The sequence below is a fragment of the Zonotrichia albicollis genome, chromosome 4, assembly GCF_047830755.1.
Source record: "Zonotrichia albicollis isolate bZonAlb1 chromosome 4, bZonAlb1.hap1, whole genome shotgun sequence".
In the NCBI taxonomy this organism is placed as follows: Eukaryota; Metazoa; Chordata; class Aves; order Passeriformes; family Passerellidae; genus Zonotrichia; species Zonotrichia albicollis.
In genome coordinates this window covers 51,032,493-51,051,335 of record NC_133822.1, presented here as the reverse complement: position 1 = coordinate 51,051,335, position 18,843 = coordinate 51,032,493, and the positions used below count along the sequence as shown (strand labels likewise).

Genomic DNA, 18,843 nt, shown 5'->3' with positions numbered 1-18,843 from the left:
ATACATGGAGATCAATGAAGAGCTGTAGCGAATGTTCATAAGCTAAAGACGAAAGAAAACTGCATCCACACAACTACCGTCCGGTACAAAATTTTACGGCAAGGACAGGCGACTGGGGTCTTCCTAGTGAGTTCAGTCTCACGTCTCACCAGCCTGAGGGTTCTCCGGCCCGGGCAGCCCGGCGCTCCCACGCACCTTCCAGCCCTTACCCAGCGCGCTTTCCCAGCCATCCATCCCAAGGCGCTGGCAGCAATCCCTGCTCCCCGAGCCCCCCGCCCGCGCCTCGGACCCCCGCACCCAGGGCTGCCCTAGCACGCTTCGGAGAGGCTTTTCTCAACTATTCCAAGGCCAAACCACCTGCCTGGGTTTACAGAGCGTCCCCCGCCCCTTGCCGCGGCCCCATCTCGGCGCCTACCCGTCCCGTTGCCTGCCAAGTGAAGTTCATGGCATGGATGCCGACGGGGATGGCGGGCATCCTCTGCTGGGCTTTCCTAAAGTCGTGGGTGAACGGGGCCATCTTCCCCTCGGACACGATCAGAATATCCTCCTCGAAGCCTGCGGAACGCAAAGGGGCGCAGTGCGCGGCAGCCCCGCCGTGATCGGCTCCGGGCTCCCGCCCGCCGCTCGGGTCAGCGGCCGCACTTACCGATGAGCATCCGCGCCTGCTGGGCGTCGATCCACAAGTAGAGGGTGTCGGGCTGGCGCGGCGCGGCCCGCAGGCTGCAGAGGCTGAGGGCGCCGCAGAGCAGCGCGGCACAGCACAGCCGCCCCGCCGGGGCCATGCTCCCGCACCGCCCGCCCGGGGCTCGCCGGCTCCGCTGCCGCTCCTCCCTCCCTCCCTCTGCCGCGGGGCGGCCCCGGCGGGGCGGCGGCTGCGGCGGGGCGGGCGCGGGGAGGGCGGCGGGCGGCGCCGCGGGCGGCGGGGAGCGCGGGCTCGCTCGGTCCTTCCCCCGCCGCGGGGGGCGGTCAGCGCTCCGGGGCTGCGGGTGGCCGCCCGCTCCCGCAAGAGCAGAGTCGAGAGCCGGGACCGTGACACACGCCCGTTCTGTCACAGGGGACCCGTGACACCGCAGGGTCGCACTCTGCCGCGGGTCCCGCCCCCCTCCCTGTGCTCGTCCTCCCCGCAGGGGCACCCCGGCACTCCGGCCGTCACGGTGGCACCACCACGGTCGCAAATGAGTCGCTGGAGTTACTCGTGTCTGCGTGAAGAAACCAAGTCCGTGCGTAGCCGCCCCCCGGCACACGTGGGGTTGGAGTCAGAGATGGGGGGAGCATCACCCAAGCCGCAGGTGGGCGCGGTGCGGCCGCGGCTGCAGCGGGGACCCGCGACACTGCACAGGTCAGCCCTAAAGCGAGCCATCATCCGGACAGCGGCACGGGGACACGCTTCCCAGCGCCAGAGAACGACGCACAAAATGAGGCGACGTGCTAAAGGAAGAAAAGGCTTTCACCTGGCTTTTGTCCCAAGGTCTTGAGAACAGTGGAGACTGAAAAACACCGAAATGTTGCCATTTACACAGAAACTGGTACTGGCTCAATATAGAAACTTAGTAAATGATAAAGAATCTTCTATTCAAAAAATTATTTAAATAGAATCACTCCTTCTAAAGGAATAAAAAAAAATATTATTTCTAAGTTTTCTGGATTTTTCCATTACAAAAAGAAAAGCCTCTAAAAGAAAAAAGATCCAAAATTTCAAAACTTAGCAGGATAGATAAAGTTTGAGTAAAATCCCCAAGTTTTTGTCTGTAGTGTTCTGGAAGGAGTTGCAGGGTATTTTCTCCCTGTGATTACTGCTTTAGATGCTGCTGGCGCTCCATCTCATCCTGTTAGTGTGACTGCTAAAGTTACCTCGGTACTACTGCCAGGGCTGAAATTCTCTATGTAATGGACAGCAACATGAAGTTGGTCTTTCTTTTCCAGACAGATGTTATTGAGTGACATTCCCTAGTAACTTGCCCAGATGAAAAATCTTAGGTTCCAAAAACTAGAATCAGTGTATGTACTCTAACAGAAATACCTGACCTCTAGATGCTTGTTAGATAGGGGTGATTATTTGCTATTTTTTAGTTATTTAGTAGTGTGACAAGTAGGTCAAGGGAGGTGATTCTCCCCTTCTACTCTGCTCTTGTGATACCCCACTTGCAACACTGCATCCAGTTCTGAGATCCCCGGCAAAGGAAGGATGTAGAGCTGTTGGATTGAGTCCAGAGCAGGGCCATGAAATGATGAGATGGCTGGAGCGCCTCTCTTATGAAGACAGACTGAGAGAGTTGGGGTTGTTCATCCTGGTCAAGGCTCGCAAGAGACCTTAGAGCATCTTTCCGGTACCTAGAGGCAGCCTAGAAAAGAGCCAGAGAGGGAATTGAACCAGAGAGGGAACTTCCACAGAGACCCTGTAGTGATATGACAAAGGGGAATGGCTTCAATCACAAAGTGGGTAGAGAATGGCTTCAAAATCAAAGTGAGTAAGTTTAGATCAGAGAGAAATTCTTTACTGTGAGAGTGTTGAGGCCCTGGCACAGGTTACCCAGAGAAGTTGTGGATATCCCATTCCTGGAAGAGTTAGAGACCAGGATGGATGGGGATTTGCACAACCTAGTTATAGGTGAGTTGAAACTTGAGATGATCATTCAAGTTTCCTTCCAGCTCAAACCACTCTGAGGTTCCGTGATTCGATAATTCTCATTTATTTTGCGTAAAATTCTTTTTTTATCTCGCACACTCCGCTGTGCTCCCCAGTCTGGCTGATGCGGTTGCACTGAGGGCCGTGGGTGCTGCGGCCTGGGCTGTCCCGGTCTCGGCCGCGGCTCTCCCTGCGGAGCGGGGCCGCCCCCTGCCGGCCGCCGCCGCCGCTGCCGCCCCGGTCGCCGCGGGGCCTCGTCCCGCAGCATGCGCTATCAGCGACCCCCCGAACAACCGCGTAAATATCTGATCCCAGTCAATGCGATTGAGCCTTCTCAGCTTGAAAATGCACAATAAATTTTAACTGTATTACAAAAGATAAATATAGTGGGGAAAAATAGTATCTGAAATGAAAGTTATAGGAAGAGGTTAAATTGGACCTCAAGACGGGCAAGAATATTTAATATTCTAATGCAAATGATTTACATTGTTACTTACGACGTAAAGGGACTTTTTAAAGATCCAGCAAAGGAAGACAATGTAATTGCCAATAACACTGGAACACAATTTCCAAAACTGTGATGATACAATTTAAACACTCCTGAGTAAAAATGCAATAGCAATTAGCTTACTTTCTGCAGAGATTAGCTGGTACCTGGTGACTGACGTACAGTTTGATGGGTATGTTTTTGTACCAACAGACTATCCAAGCCCAGAGACACCTCTGTAGGTGTTTTAGTGGAGTGTCTCTCCTCCAGCACCTGCCAAGGCTTAGGTGAATCCTTTGTTAGTGCTGAGACTGGCCTGTTGTACTGCAGTGCATGTGCTCTCCAGTTTCTCTCTGCTGTAGTATTGTACCACAATGAGGTTCACTGAGGGTAAGGTCTGCTAAACTTCTGCTCATAATGCCTGCTTGCATTTGATGTGGAGATCTAGATATAAGCTTGGTATAGTTCTTGATCCCTTTTTAAAATGCCTCTCCTAAATTACACAACATATTTCAAGGAAGAATAGCCTCTTTTTAAGTGAGTTGAGAGCATTATGGAGAGAGGATTGGAATATACTTGGGGAAACAAATATTTTGTGGTTCTTTGTTTAATGAAATGGAAAACATATATGAAAACAGAATTGTGTTGTGAATATGTCTTCAAGTTCCACTAATTTTCATAAGAATGCATATATTGTGCATTTGTGGCCTGCTCTGACATTCATTGCAATTGACAGCATCCCCCTGATGACAGCCTTGGAATGAATAAATGAACGGATGGTTTGAATGATGACATATCCAGGGAAGGGTATGGAAGTCAGAGCCTGATGCCCTTTGATCATCAGCTATAATTAATATAAAAGGAGGGAGAAAAAGACATAAGTAATAACAGTATTGGGCATAAATATGGCCCGAGGCAATAATCATTCCAAAGGTTATAGATGCTGCTTCACTGCAGAGGCCAGCAAGGAGAGAATTCACAACGCTCCCCTGGAGGGGAAACCACTCAAGCCACAGCTACCATTGGTAGGGTGAGGAAAAAGGCTTCTCCCAGCATGCCTTGCTGTGACATGCAGATTCAATGTATCCCATTGGCCCTTCTCCCTCATTCCACCCCTGTGCCCTCATCCCATTGGCCCTGGTGTTCTGCCCCGCCCCTCAAAATCCATATATAAACCCCTGCTTTCCCTGTCTCTGTGGCTTTTTGTCCCATGTCTTGAAATCAGAAGACAGAGTTGAACAAACACTCATGAAAGGAGATATAATCAAAAATAAAATTGTAAAAATCCCAAAAATTTGAAATGGAATGAGCTGAAATTGGGTGCAAGGAAATAGAGCAAAACTTGCCAAAATTATTCCCTTTGAAATCCCTAAAATCAGGGAAGAAAGCTGGACAAAGAGATTGAACAGAAACGAAGAATTGAAATTTCAACAAGAAAAAAAAAAGAACCTGATAGGACTGTGGTAAATGGATTTGTAAAGAATTCTCAAAACCTGACTCAAAGCTCACACAGTCTTATACATCTGTATGCAAATGCTAAGATAAAGTGTACTGACTTAGGAAGGCCATGGAATAGAGATGACATTGTTGAGGAGGGATTGAACAAGAAACAAGTTTCAACAAGTTTCAAAATATGGCCTTGCAAAAAAACCTAAATATTTTAGAGAATTAAAACTGAAAAAGATGCACTGTAGCAGAACCACGTAGGGAAAAAATATAGGTAATACATAGGTAATAACATAGGTTAGAAGTAATAGCAGCATTGTGTGGCACAAGGCTAATAGGCTGGAAAACATTTCTAAGGTGTTGTAACCAAGAATAGGTTAGCTTGTGATAGAATAGCATTGAGTTTTACATCTCTTGTGTCTCACTATCCACCGAGACTTATAATAGAATAAAATATTTTACAGTGCCTCTCAGTTACCCCATCTCTGTAAAAACTAAGAAAACCAATCCTTACCTTCACACTCCCATCCCTTCTTCCCTTCGTCAACCCCTACTTACCTCCAGCCTGTTCCCTAAACCCTTCACCCAACCCTTCCACAATCCTGCAGGACCCCAGCTGCTGAAGGGACAAGTCCAACAGATCCAAACAGAAAAAATCACTGACAGAATAAATTCTTTGAACAGGGACTCAAGGGTTGAGGGCTTGCTTTAGTTAAAAATGTTTTGTAGATTTTTATTGTAATTTTTATTGTTTGGCTTTTATTTTCATGGTTTTTACATTGTCATAAAAAAGCCATGGGAGAAGCCTTTTTAATAAATAAAGAAGTCTTAGCAAATAAAGAAGCATTTCTAATAAATAAAGGGAGGGCAGATGTCCCTGTGCCCCTGAGGTGTCTTTTTCAAGACGCTTCTTCGGGAAGGTTGTGTCATTCTGAATATCGCTTGCTGTGACACTTCACCTCAGGTGTACAGAAATAGCAAATACAGATTTTATTGGTTTGTTTCTGTGTAGTGAACACTGATAGATGATAACTAACACCTGCACAATTTAAATAAACAAGAAGATGCCAAATTGCAGCAGGATTTTCAGAAGTGCTCAGCCTTCACTGCGTGTATTCACTGAAGTGAATCATAAAATTCCTGCCAGTCTCTGCAGACACAAAGCTTATGCATTGGGAATTAGATCCTTTTAAATTCTTCCTGCTTAAGCCACAGCAACTGTCTTTAAGAGCTGTCAGGAGAAAATCCCATAGAACTAGTTTTATTAGAAAAGTCAGTTTTTATTAGAAAAACCAGTTTTGCTGAAAGTGAAATAAATTGAAGTTTCTGAAATTTCAAATGGGAAATTAAAGACTCCATCTTCAATTATTCTGAATATTACATTCCAATTATTTATTCTAGAACATACTCCTTATTGTAGTTTAAAAAACTATGTCAAAGCAATACTGAAGGTTGCAACACACAATATTCAAGAGGCAGAAGTCTTCTATTTTATATCACTTATGATATGGTTCATTATCTCATTTCTTTTCCTACAATAGTCCTGGGTCATCCACTGGAGAACATGAAGTTAGTCTGGCTTTGAACCCAGCTGGGTACTGTAGAAGACAAATATTTTTACAGCTATTGTCCCACTCTTTACTGAAGCTGAAAACTGCGGCAAATGAAAGTTTGCAGAAATAAAAATTATCAAATTGTTAGAGAAGTTAGAGAGAGATGTCCTTGTCCTTGCTTCTGTCATATACTTGAGTGGCAATAGGCAAGTTATTTCATTCATTTTCCCAGCTGATCACCAATTTTGTTCTTCATTTCAGCATGGCTGACATCAGAACTTTGGTCTTGTCTGTAAAATCCCAGAATCTGGTTGTGTTATCCCAGAGGTTTCTAAAGTTTTTAGCAATTGAATTTTCAATGGTTTGGGAGTTTTTTTAATATAAAACTTGTGTGACATTTCCCTGCTTCTAAAAAAGCAGATCTAACCTTTAAAACTTCACTAGTAAATGCTTGCACTGCTTTAATTTAATTAATATTATTGTAATTTCCATTACTTTAATAGACTGTAGTAAATTCAGACCTCAATTACTTAATTTTTAAAAGGAACAGTGTCATTGTCACTGTTTTAAATAAGGGATGGGACCATCGTTGAGCTAAGAATGATTTATTGCTCAGAGAAGAACCAGTCTTAGAGGCTGTGAGATTTTAGAGGAGCAGGCAGTCAGCCAGAGCACAGAGTAGTCCCAAGTTCTTTGTTACAAGACAGCATATAACTTTCTGATCCAATGGACAGTTATTTTACTTTTCTAACCTATCACCTTTACTCATTTCTACAGCATTGTGGATATTTTCACCCAAGGGGCTTCTAACTCATGTACACACAGATGCTTCTATTATAACTTTTAAACTCTTAACTTCCCCCATACAATCCTGTCACTATACTATAGACTCTTCACCATCTTACCCTGTACAGATTCTTACTTAAGGCATATTCTTACCTACAACTATAAAAACATAAGTTTATTATTTTTCTACTTAATGTCTGTGTACTTTATTTTTACATCAATCCAAGCTCCTTCCAAGGCTGCAGATCAAACCCTCTTGAATCTGTGGAGGTTTCTATCTTTCCCTTTCCCACAGAACAGTGCACGCTATTTTTATTAATTAATCCCCAGACTAATGATTGGTATTATCCTGAAGGCATCAGTTCCCAGCTCTCTCACCTGGTGATTCTCTTTGTCCTGGTGTCAGGACTTCTAACTTTGTTTCAGGTTTCAAGTTCCATTTCTGAAACCAATTGTGTGTATGACTAGAAGATGTGAATACTTGTTTCTAAACTATCAGACTAAAGCAATTTTTAAGAAACAAAAGTAGTCTTCTTTTCTTTATTGCTTTTCTATAAATAATTTCAATGCAAGTATATTTTTAATTGTTTCCATTATTTTGAATCTTGATCGTTGAATTTTTCATTGAAAAATATATTTCCAAATTATGTCCTTAAAACACTGAAAAATATACTAAACTAAATACTTATATTAGTATTAACACAATTAATTGTACCTTTCCTATTTATAAGATTTGCAATTGGGTTTTTAAATTAATTTAGGTTTTTTTTAAGCTTTCATTGAAGCATTTAGTTGTCAAATAGTCTCAGAAATAACTAAAATGAAATCTTTATATTGAAGCATGTATATATGAAACAATTTCTACCAGTTTTCTTCAATTGTTTGCCTTCATGGAACTTCTTTAGTGCTTTTTAGTGAATGAAGAGAATACTGCAGACTCACCAAGTTACTTGTCCTGAGTTGTTTGAGGGAGGATGTAGCATTACCCAGAAGAGGCAGCCCTAGGACCCTAAGGCTGTGGGTCCAGCATCTCAGTGGGCTGAGAGGAAGAAGATTTTAACAAAGTAAAAAATAAAATGGAAGGAGAGAGAAGAGGATGCAATTAAGTTTCAGCCTTAGAAATTACAGAGAGTGCGAGTAACAGATCTGAGCAATTAATCCTTCACAATTTTTTAAAAATATTGTACCAAATGAAGCAATCTCTTGTATCAACTTTACTTACCTGCAGAATCAGCTCCAGTGGGTTAAAGTCGACATCTATTGGAGGAGATAATGGGCAGATTGTGTAAATATTACTCACTGAAAAGGAATGAAATGTATGACAGCAGTATGATTTGTTGCTGAATGTGGCTGCCCACAAAGCCTTTGGTGCTTTTGTCATACACTGAAGATTAAAAGCTCAAATTCTGCGACTATAGGATCATGCAAGCTTCTTTGATAACTGAGCTAGTGGTCTGTGACTTGCCTAGCAAGAAAACCTCAGGCACTTCCAGAATCAAGGTTAAAACTAAAGATATCATTACAATTTATCGCACAAATAACAACAAAAGCACCACAAATTCTCTTAGGAATATTCTTGCAAAACCACAGTTAGTGTCCAAAATGACCATCAGAATGACAGTGCCTCAGGAGCAGAAAGATCAAATGTATATTGTTCATTCTGACATGGGAAAGATTATATATGCCATAACATGAAATAATGCCTTACATATGGTAAAGAATATGTGAATTGCAAAGTGGAAAATAATCACTTGGAGCCATATGTTCCTCTCTGGCATTAAACTGAATGGGAGAAAAAAATAATCCAAAAATAATGTAATTTTTGAAGCAGAGCCATTCAACTATGTTCTCCTCCTGCCTTTATACACTACCCTAGAGCAGGTATGAGAAGATATAAAATACTTTAAACTGTGCTAAAGAAACAGGTTCAAACATTCCCTATGCTGGAACAGCAAGGAAACAAAAGAGCAAGGATGGGCAGGGCACAGACCCTGATACTCAGTTCTTGGTTTTGGTAGAACATGAGTCAGACAAGCAGGATGCCATCCTAGCTTAAATAAAGGCAGTGACAAAACTGCCATTGACCTAACAGGGCCAGAATTTCTGTCTCATTATGTATCCTAAAGTCCCCCATCCTCCTGGAACAACTGTGAAGCTGCTGCTGAAGTGTCACCCTGGGCTGGTAAAGGAATTGAGGAACTGAATGCCAAGGGCTGTAATCCCCAGCACTCAGGGAAGAAACCTAAGAGAAGAAATGCAGTAAAGATGTAGAAAGATGGGGTGCTGGAACCCCAAAATCAAAAACGATGAAAAGATCCAATCAGCAAAAGATCCAAATCAATCTGGCATTGAACACAATCACTACAAGCCTTTTTAATTGCACTAAACATCTCTCATATTTATGTAATGACATGTTTGGCAATAATCTAATTAATATAGGATATTCTAAGAAAATAAGACTTCTGCATCTCTGCAGGAGGTTGTTGCAGCTTTTTAACTGAAAGCAGTAGGCATTCCAGAGGACTTGTGAGAATTGTGTCTGTGGCACATAGTGATGTACAAATGGACTAAACTGCTTAGAGAGCTCACCACTGGGATTTCTCTTTGTCATATTAATTGCTGGAGATTGGGGTTTTCTCACTAGCCAGGACCAGAAATATTTTCACACAAGTAGTAGATTGGAGAGAACAAGAAAGAGCTTTTTTAGTTCCAAACTGCACAGGCAGCACCTGAAACAGAGTGAGAACAGCCACCTCATAGCATATTTATTAATAGGTTAAAGCACTCCTTCAAATACAGGATGTTCTTGAATTGCATAGTTCATGTACTCCACAATCTGAGTACTCCACAATGAGTACCAAACAGGCAAAGCATAGTGGGTATGCTAATACAAGAAAATTCAATACAGAAACCCATAGAAGGAAGAAAGTGGAGGGAGTGATGGAGTAGCTGAACTTGTATATATCCTCAGCAATCCATTCATTATGTAAGTTACAGCACTACAGCATTACCAGTTGTCAAAAAGAGAAAAAATAATGTGAGATTATGGGAAACCTGAAAGTCAAACATGAAATCTGAGAGCAACAGATGGATAATGAGAATGCTAAAATGTATATATTATCTACAAGATGTATTTAGAAAATTTTGCCTGGCATCAGTTCTTCAGAAAATCCTAATGACAACTGCAGATAGATTTAAAAGAGTCCTGACTTCCACAGTTCACAGAATGAATGAGGGAACTTTACAGCCAACACAATGTCAAGATGAATGATGTAAAATATAAAAATTGCTGAACTGTGCATAGTAAAATGTTTCCTCAGGGAAGGAACAAGGACTAATAGGTTCTAAAACATGGCTTCAGTAAATGATAATTGAAGTAGGAAATGGTCCAAAGAGTTAGTAAAAAAGCCATGGAAAGCAAATAAATGTTATTAAAGAAAGCTAAAATGAAATTACAAGGCAGTGATATAAAATAAATGTCATAGCATCATGCAAAATATACGGAAACTATTTAGGCAGTTAGTGTTTTCATAAAGCAATTCAGCTTCATACATATCTTTATATCCTTTCAGATGATAAAAATAGGTCTAGATGTACTTAGGAATGGACATGATGTTGTCCTAGAGCTGAGGGTAAAGGAGCATGAAAAACTTGGTTGGGTAAGAGCATAAACAAAATTGTGTTTTAAGACCTATTGGACACTGGTTTTACTGAGATTGAACAATATTCTCGATGTCAAAGGGTTTAAAATATTTTATAAATAAAATCAAAACATATTTTCTATACTATGTACATTCAGTTGCATATGTAAAATGTAGATTAAAGCATTAATTCAAAGGTACCATCTTGGTCAATATAAGACACTGCTGGCTTCTTCATATGGTTTATAACATATGGCAGATGTACACTAGGTTGTAAATGTGCAAATGTATGATGTTGAAAACTCTCATTCAAGTAAATAATAATAATAGCTATTAAAAATCTTAGCTGGCAAGTTTTCCCTCCTATATTTTTCTAGATGGTTTTCCAATTAATTTCATTTAGATTTGTGAATAATTAACTTTTCTAAAAGCTGGTCTTCTCTACAACTCAATTTGGACACTTGGATGATTAGGAATACATTACAAAAGGCTCATTTGAAAACTTTGGTTTACCTGTCTTTCCCATTTTATTTCTTGAAGCCTGTTGCAGGGTAAATTCAGTTTCCCTGGGTACCAACCACAAGGTAAGGCCTGTACTTCTCTTGTGCCTTAACTGCTATGTGTTTTCCCTTTTTTTGTTGTAAATAAGGTTGTTGACTTTTAAATTATAGCCTTCCTTTTATGGTCTAACATATTTTCATTCATTTTATATCTGTGCCTGTTTCAGGACACATTGAAAGGTCTAATAATACATGGCCACTTTGTTTTTCTTATAGTATGACAAGTTTTAAAATTCCTTAGTCACATGCTGCTTTTTACTCCGGACTGAGTACTGAATTGGCATTTCATTTTTTGCTTGGCTGATTCTGCTACACAGATAACTTCCTTTTAGCACATCTTTTGTCTGCTATAGCACATAACATATAGCACATAGAAGTAATCCAGCCTTTAATTTTGCTTTTGCTATATAATTTTGCAGCTTTATTATCTGTAAAAAAAGTACCATTCACCGTAACAAAGACATCACTCTTCAAAAAATCCAGCAAGAGGACAAATGATAGCCTAGGGAGTGCACTGGAGTGGAATTCCTACTTTGCTTTTCTATAACATTTTCCAGCATCATTCTTGAAGCACTTCTACAAAGATGAATCATTATTTCAATTTGCCTATGGGAGAAACTGAGTCACCTAAGAGGAAGTAATTTGCCATGCAGCAAATCAGTGGCAGAGCCAAGGGCAAAGAACAAGGCTCCTCATTTCCTGCCTGGTGCCCTCATGACATTAACTCAGTTTACAGCTCTGCCACAGTCTTCTATATGACCTTAGGTAAGACCTTTTGGGTCCTTTATTCTCCTAACACTTAAGTGCATGCTTAAGTCTTTAATGATCACAATTGGATGACAACTCTCCACTGATACATCAGATATATTACAGACATGGTTCATCCTTTCCCTCAGGTACTACGAAACTGAGATTTTTTTGTTCAGCATACTGTTAAATTTCTTTTTCATGCTGTATTATTTTTTGCCCAGAAAGTTTTTTACAAAGACTAATTCTAGCCAGGGGAAACTTGTGTCTGTAAATGATAGAAAATGGTGAGTTAGAGGAGCCTCTGTTCTGCTGATCAAAGGGTACAATACCTGTGTATTGTGGGCCCCCAGTCCTTCAGATTTGCAAATACTATTTTCCTTTCTCATAGACATCTGGAGAACAACTGTTTGCACTCCTGATGAACTCGGGGTGCAGATGAGAGGAGAATGCACTCCTCCACCTACTGCTCCCTACACAGTGTGTATGAATGAAAAAAACCCCAATTTTTCCCTTGCCCTACGCATTTGCACATAGAGCTCCTCCAAATATTTCCTCTAGATTTCCTTGTAAAAGTGCCTCTTCACTGCCCTACAAAGTCTCCTGGGGTACAAAGCAGGCATTTTGGTATTTGGCTTTTAATTTGTTCAGTATTACTACTTTCACTGTTCCTTCTTCTTTCTTCTATTCCCTTTAACTTTCTTACTTCTTCTTGATACTCTTTCTGCTGTGTCTACTGTTTCTCTCTGTTTCATTTGTTTGGGGTTTTTTTCCTTTTTATGCTTCTTTTCCATGAGAAAAGGGAGGTGTTCCACTCTAGGCCAGCTCATCATAGAGGCATGGAGAGAACTGGCAGAAATCATTGCTCATGTCTGGCTATGCAGGGAGAGGACTAGGGTTTTGCTGCTGTGAGGATTTCTCAGAAGTGATATTGGAGCTGTTCCAACAGTTTACAGTAAAAGGACTGCAGTTCTAATGCAAGTTCAGCAAGGTCAAGGCCATCTTTTTTCCAGGTACAGCAACAAATGGTGTCAGATGTGTCTCTGGTCTGAGAAATTAAACCTTTGTACAGAACGCTACATGGTACGCTGTGGAGATGAAGGATCCAGCCTTCACAGGAAGTCTGACATTGAAGAGCAGAGAGAGATTTCTGGCCTGTAATGACCATAAAGAATTAAGCACAGAAGGAAACTGAATGCAATGATGACATTCACATGTATTAAGAAGACCAGGGAGTGTGGGGAATGCTAGAGACTCCCATGATGTGTGACACAGAAGATTCAGTTCAGACAGGATGAAGCTGCTTTTAGATGGAGATGTTTTGTGTAGGCCAAAAGTTGGTTGTCGTTAATGTTCCCTGAAAGTACTTGATTTTTACAGTAGTTTTCTACTGTAAAAATAGAAAGTTCTAGAAATGTAGCATGTACTTTGAGAAGGAAATTGTTGTCTTAGGGCTAGTGGTACTTTTTCCCCCATTGTCTGTGAGTAGTTCTTATGGAAGTTCTTCCTTCCTCTTTGTGAGATATTTTCAATGTGAGTGAAGTTATAAACAGTGGAAATAATGTAGCCTAAGGAAATCTTTTTAAAGGGTGCCAGGATGACACCACTGCTCGCTAACAACAAAAGGATTGATTCAATACTCAATAAGAAGCTGAGAGTAGGAGAGACAGAGAGACTTGTGGCAGTCTGCACTGCTGAAATGCACAAGTGCTTTCTCTACAAAGAGAGAATTTTCCAAGGGCTACTGGCTTCCTGCTTATGTACCTTGCCTGCACTTCAAGACAGAGGTAATGGAAGCAAGTGGGTATTCAAGGGGGAGGGAGTATCTTCTCTTGTGTTTGCACAGAGCCAGCTACAAAAGAGCCAGGAAAATGGGTCAGATCTCCAAGTGTTAAAGAGGCATAGGCAATACCAATAATTATTTGGAACACACTGAATTTAGTGCTTTGCAGCAGTCTAATGACATGGACAGAAAACAGAATGGTGGCCATGTTCTTACTTCTTGGATTTGGTTATTTTTGTCAACTCTATGAATTAATATTTTGCTTAGTTTTTGAATGAACTGAAATTAGAAATTAGAAATCCTGTGGCACAGGAAAATGCATTACACGATTACACTTCTACAAAAAGGTGAAATATAAACTTCATTTTTTCTTTCTGCACATGATGGGTCTTCTTTTAAGCATTATTAAATTAATTAAATAATCCTAAGTTTTTAAGACATTAATTAGCTTTGGATCAAAGTCAAGGATGTAATTGTAAAACAGTGAGCTCTTTATGGCTCCATCTATGCTGCTCATCACTTTGGTGCCAAACACTATTCAAGGTTTCAGGCTACAGTGCCACACTTAGAGCCACGTTAAAGGTTGTTTAGGTCGTGGCAAAAAAAAATCTCATTAGGTGTAGTTAACATGTCTATATCCTATATGGTGTTAACAGGCGTTTCCTTATGTGAGAAAGGTACAAGAATGCAGGGAATCAGGCATCTCCAGGTTTTCAGGGTTCTGTTGATTTCAGAAAGGCAGGATCCCTTTCCAGTACTCTTCTGTGGTTAAGTATACAACTCTAGTTTTTATTGTTCCTTAGATCTTGGAAATATTGCAAAGGACACCTAACCATAGGAAAGTAGATGCTCAAAAGCCAGAGTAGTGTATTGCCACAACTTTTGGCCACAACTGTGCTGGGAGGTCATTATATATGTAGAAGTACTTCTTCCAATTCCACATGGCATGTTCGAGATTTACCCAGCCAGAGTTTCTGTATGTTAAGAGTAGTGAACCAATAATAAAGTACTCTGCCTGACCACCAAGCTCAGCTTCCCTTTTTCCTTTTCAAATTTAAACAAAAACTCTGTTTGTAACTGTACAAGGCTTTAGAGAACAAAACAGAACTGCTTTGCCACCTGGTTAGAAATATTGATTAAAACATGCAGTAGTCTTTAGCAACAATTCTCTGAGACATAAAATAGTAGGGCAAGAAGGTTTTAGACCAAGAGGTGGGTGAGCATTTTGATACTGTCCTACTAATGAGATTTTTCCATTCTCTCTGAATAGCTTCAGGATGATCCCCTCAACCATGCATCTGCATTCATGATTTCATCCATCTGCCCCTCTGTAACTACATTTTTGCTTCCTGAAGAAGCTGGAAGGAGAAAGTTGACTATCATAATAAACATCAACTTTTAGTCACTATTACTTCTTTGTTTTACTCCTAAAGCCTTTGTCTCTCTTGTTGGCATTTTCTTAAATTCTATTATTTCTTTGTCACAGTTTGTTATGAAATCTGTCATTTTCTGATAGCTGACATTCTTCTTTAATCTCAGTTCCGGAGGAATTGAACGGCTCAGATTCAGGTTTTAAAATAAATATACCTACCTATTCCAGTCTCTGAGAAGAGAACTGAATACAGAAAGTGAATTTAAGTGAAAAGCTCATATGTAAATAAACTGTCCTTTCAAAAATAAATAGAGTTTTTCAAGTCAATCTTTAGGATTTAGGAGTTCTGCTTTGTGGATCATTTATTTTCAAAGTACAGAGTCAGCAGTAATGCTTCCAACAGTTTCATCAAAATGGCCAATGCCCAGGAATACAGTTATCATAAAATGAGCAGAAATTATATGACCTGATCAGGCATGACCACCCAATAGAGGATATGCTATGGATCAGTTTAAGTTATATAAACATTGACATATTAACTGCAGGAGAGGATTCTGTTGTCTTTTTGAAGTCTCAGAGTCATGAACTAGGATTGTTCACTTTTAGCAGCAAGAACTGCACAGTCACAGCAGGTCATCACTAACTTTGTGGGAATGGAACTAGTGTGGGACACTTAGGAAAGAACTGTAATCTGTAATGTGGTCATTACAGATTACACATAAACAAATAATACATATTAGTACCATAACGCTACTGTTAATTTCAACAAAGATGGATTTGCTCTGATTAAAAAAACTCATATGGGAGTTGTAAGGAGGAGAAACAAGAAACCAAAAGAAGGCAAGTGAATCTGTTCACTCAGAAATGTGGCAGCAACAGCAATATTTAAGATCAGTTTTCTTGGGAAAAAAGCCCATTCAATGTTAAAAGGAAAAGGGCATTTCATGTTCATCATGTAGTATTTGGAACAACTGGATAAACAAGGGTAAATAGGCTTAAAAATAGGTTAGTACAGTTTGTTTTCAGAGGGGAGTGATTTCTTCTGAGGCATGCTGCCATAAGAGTAACTCCACTATTTCCTGGAGGCCTGTGATTATGTGACTATCTCCACTTTTATTAAAAAAGACAGGAAAGGCACATTGTTACTTTTTACTAACATTCACATTCATTACCACCACATTCCTAAGAGAATATGATCTCAGCATACCTTAAGGCTCAAAAATCGAAAGGTTTTATAAAATAGAAAATATATAAATAGAAATACACAAGCACTTACAATATTGGGAGTTTAACAAGAGGATAATATTTCGTTTAGATGTGACTCATGATTTCTACATGCTTCAGGTATGCAACAGTGATTTGTATAGGGAGTGGGCTGCATTAATTGAAGAGGAAGTTGCAGTGAGAGACATGCTAACATTTGAAAGGCAGCTGTCATTCACACATTCTAAGAACATTAAAAAAGCATAAATATCACACAAATCTGGAATCAGGAAAGAAAATAAGAGAGGTGTTAAAATACAACTTCAAGTACCAGTCTAATGAAGTCAACATATGTATGGTTGCTAATTTCCAGAACAGCTTTTCACCTAATGGAAGAACTGGCAGTTTCTTTAGAACACCAGTCCTTTAAGGATGAGAGGGAAAATACAACCCAAAACTTCTTATCAAAAAAACAACCACCATTTTTTTGCTGATGAATAACAGCCTCCACACTCTTTGCAGTCAAAAATTAGAAAAGTACTTTAGAAAAGCAACCACTTTCAGTATTGACTTAAAAATTGACTATGTGGATATATTGATAAAAATAAGGGATTGATACTAATGTATTCTATGAAAGAAACGAGTTTGGATTGGTAATGGAAGTATCCTAACTTCAGTACAACAAGAAGACGTATTTTTTAAACATTTCAAAATATTTTGGCACACAGATTTTATATCATGACTTGGAATACGTAGACTTCTCAGTCAGCTGTTCCATGTATCTACATGAAGAAGATGATTCAATTTTTGAGGAGATTATTCAAGTTTTGCAGGTGTTATAATAATTGTTAACTATTTATAGTATTTACTGTACTCCTGCTGCTAAGTAAACAGTTTTATAAAATAACTCATGCCCTTGCAATAATAAACAGCAAGATAGGAATTGCACTGGTAGGATAACAAGATCCTCACTTTCTCGCAGGACAGCATACTTTCTGCTAGTAGAAGGAAGGTGTCCAAGCCAGTGCTTTCCAGATTGGTGCCTGGGCTGGGACTGACTGCTGTTTGTTTGGCCAGTGTCACAGGCAGCTGGAGACAGGCACTGAATGTGGCCAGGTGTGTTCAAACACGTATCCCGACTAGCTGCTGCAAAGTGTGGGTTGCTCCTCACTGATGAGAAGGAATGGAATGTCAGAAGTTCTCCCATGGCATTTATGGTATCAGTTGGCCAGTATAGATTGGGAAATAGGACAGAACAGGTACATTTACATTACTAGTTTAATGCGTGATGGAGGTCATGCTGAGTGTAATGATCCTACAGCTGGAGTTCCATGCATTCCTCCAATGCAGGGAACCAAGAAGCTGTGCAGTGGTGCCACATAAAGCACAGCAGTCATAAAGACCCTTGGCCACACCTCCAGCTCAGTAGATTTGGCTTGATCTTCTCACATAGCTGCGTTACAGCTACCTGAACTCCTTTTCTGCAAATGTTCCTCAATAACAAAATTAGCAACTTCAGTTTTGACATTAGGAGGGCACATCCACAATATCCTCACTGCAGCAGGCTGTGAGGGAGAGCACACAGTTGTTCATGCAGTTCCATCTTGTCCCTGGACCAATTTGCCAAAGGTGGTGGAAAGCCAGTCAGAGCTAGGCCAAAATTGAGGCTCAGCCTCCTGTGTTTTTGATGTAGTATGTAGAAAAACTGAGCCCAGGGTTTTGTCATTCAGGGTGGATAGGTAGAGACAGGCAGGCCAGGAGACTTTGAAGCCTCCATATGAGGTTCTGTGGCCAAAGGGCCTATCCACAACGGTCAGCACACACCACATGCTCTGAGAAATGCCGGGACGACATCTCTTTATATTGGCACAACCATATGACAAGTATGTTTCTGTATACACTTTGACAACTTCAACTGCAATACATATGAAGAATTATTTTTTCCAAAAGAAAGAAGCAAAATACATCCAAATAATTCCAAAATTAATCACATGCAAAACCACACAGAATTTATTAAGCTGGAAAAGACCTCAGATCATCAAATCCAACTTATGACTGAATAACACCGTGACAACTAGAACACAGCACTAAGACTGGATGTGGCACTTTGTTTAAACATCTCCAGGCGTGTGTCTGCCACATCCATGGGCAGTCATTACAATGTCTAATCACCTTCTCCCCTAGCCCAGCTTAAGACTACGTCCTCTCGTATGTATGAGAGGTTGTATGTCTGCTCACAGCCGAGACGTCCTGATGCTGGAGCTGCAACAGGGAGAGGTTTGCTCTTTGCTCCCACCAGGCACATTGGTGGAAAGGAGCTGCTGCCTGCCACCTCGGGAACGGCCCGCCAAGAGGTGCACGCAGCCTCTTCCCATTTCTCCAGCCACCTTTAGGCTAAATTTGACACTCGGGAATGGCGCTAGTGGAGGTTCAGGGCTGGGTCTGACGCTGCTCACTGCAGCGCATTCCCGACACTCGGCAGCAGCCGCGGTTCTGTCTGTTCACAAGCGAGCCTGACCCAGCGCGTTTCCCACCAGCGCGGCTGCTCCAGCTCCGAAAGCCGCCGCTGTCTCCCCCCAGCCCCGCACTCAGCGGCCTCCGCCCCACCGCTTCCCCGCCGCCGCCGAGAGCGCCTCCCA

General features: G+C 41.1%; 1 protein-coding gene across 1 annotated transcript in view; it reads right to left on the bottom strand.

Moving 5' to 3' along the window:
- Positions 1-1,211, bottom strand: part of WIF1 (WNT inhibitory factor 1) — a 38,147-nt gene extending 36,936 nt beyond the window's left edge. The window contains exons 1-2 of the mRNA XM_074539782.1: positions 647-1,211; positions 416-555 (exon numbers count right to left, since the gene is read on the bottom strand). Coding sequence (XP_074395883.1) covers positions 416-555; positions 647-782 — 276 coding nt within the window. The 5' untranslated portion in view covers positions 783-1,211. The remainder of the gene's footprint in view (positions 1-415; positions 556-646) is intronic.
- Positions 1,212-18,843: the final 17,632 nt, after the last annotated feature.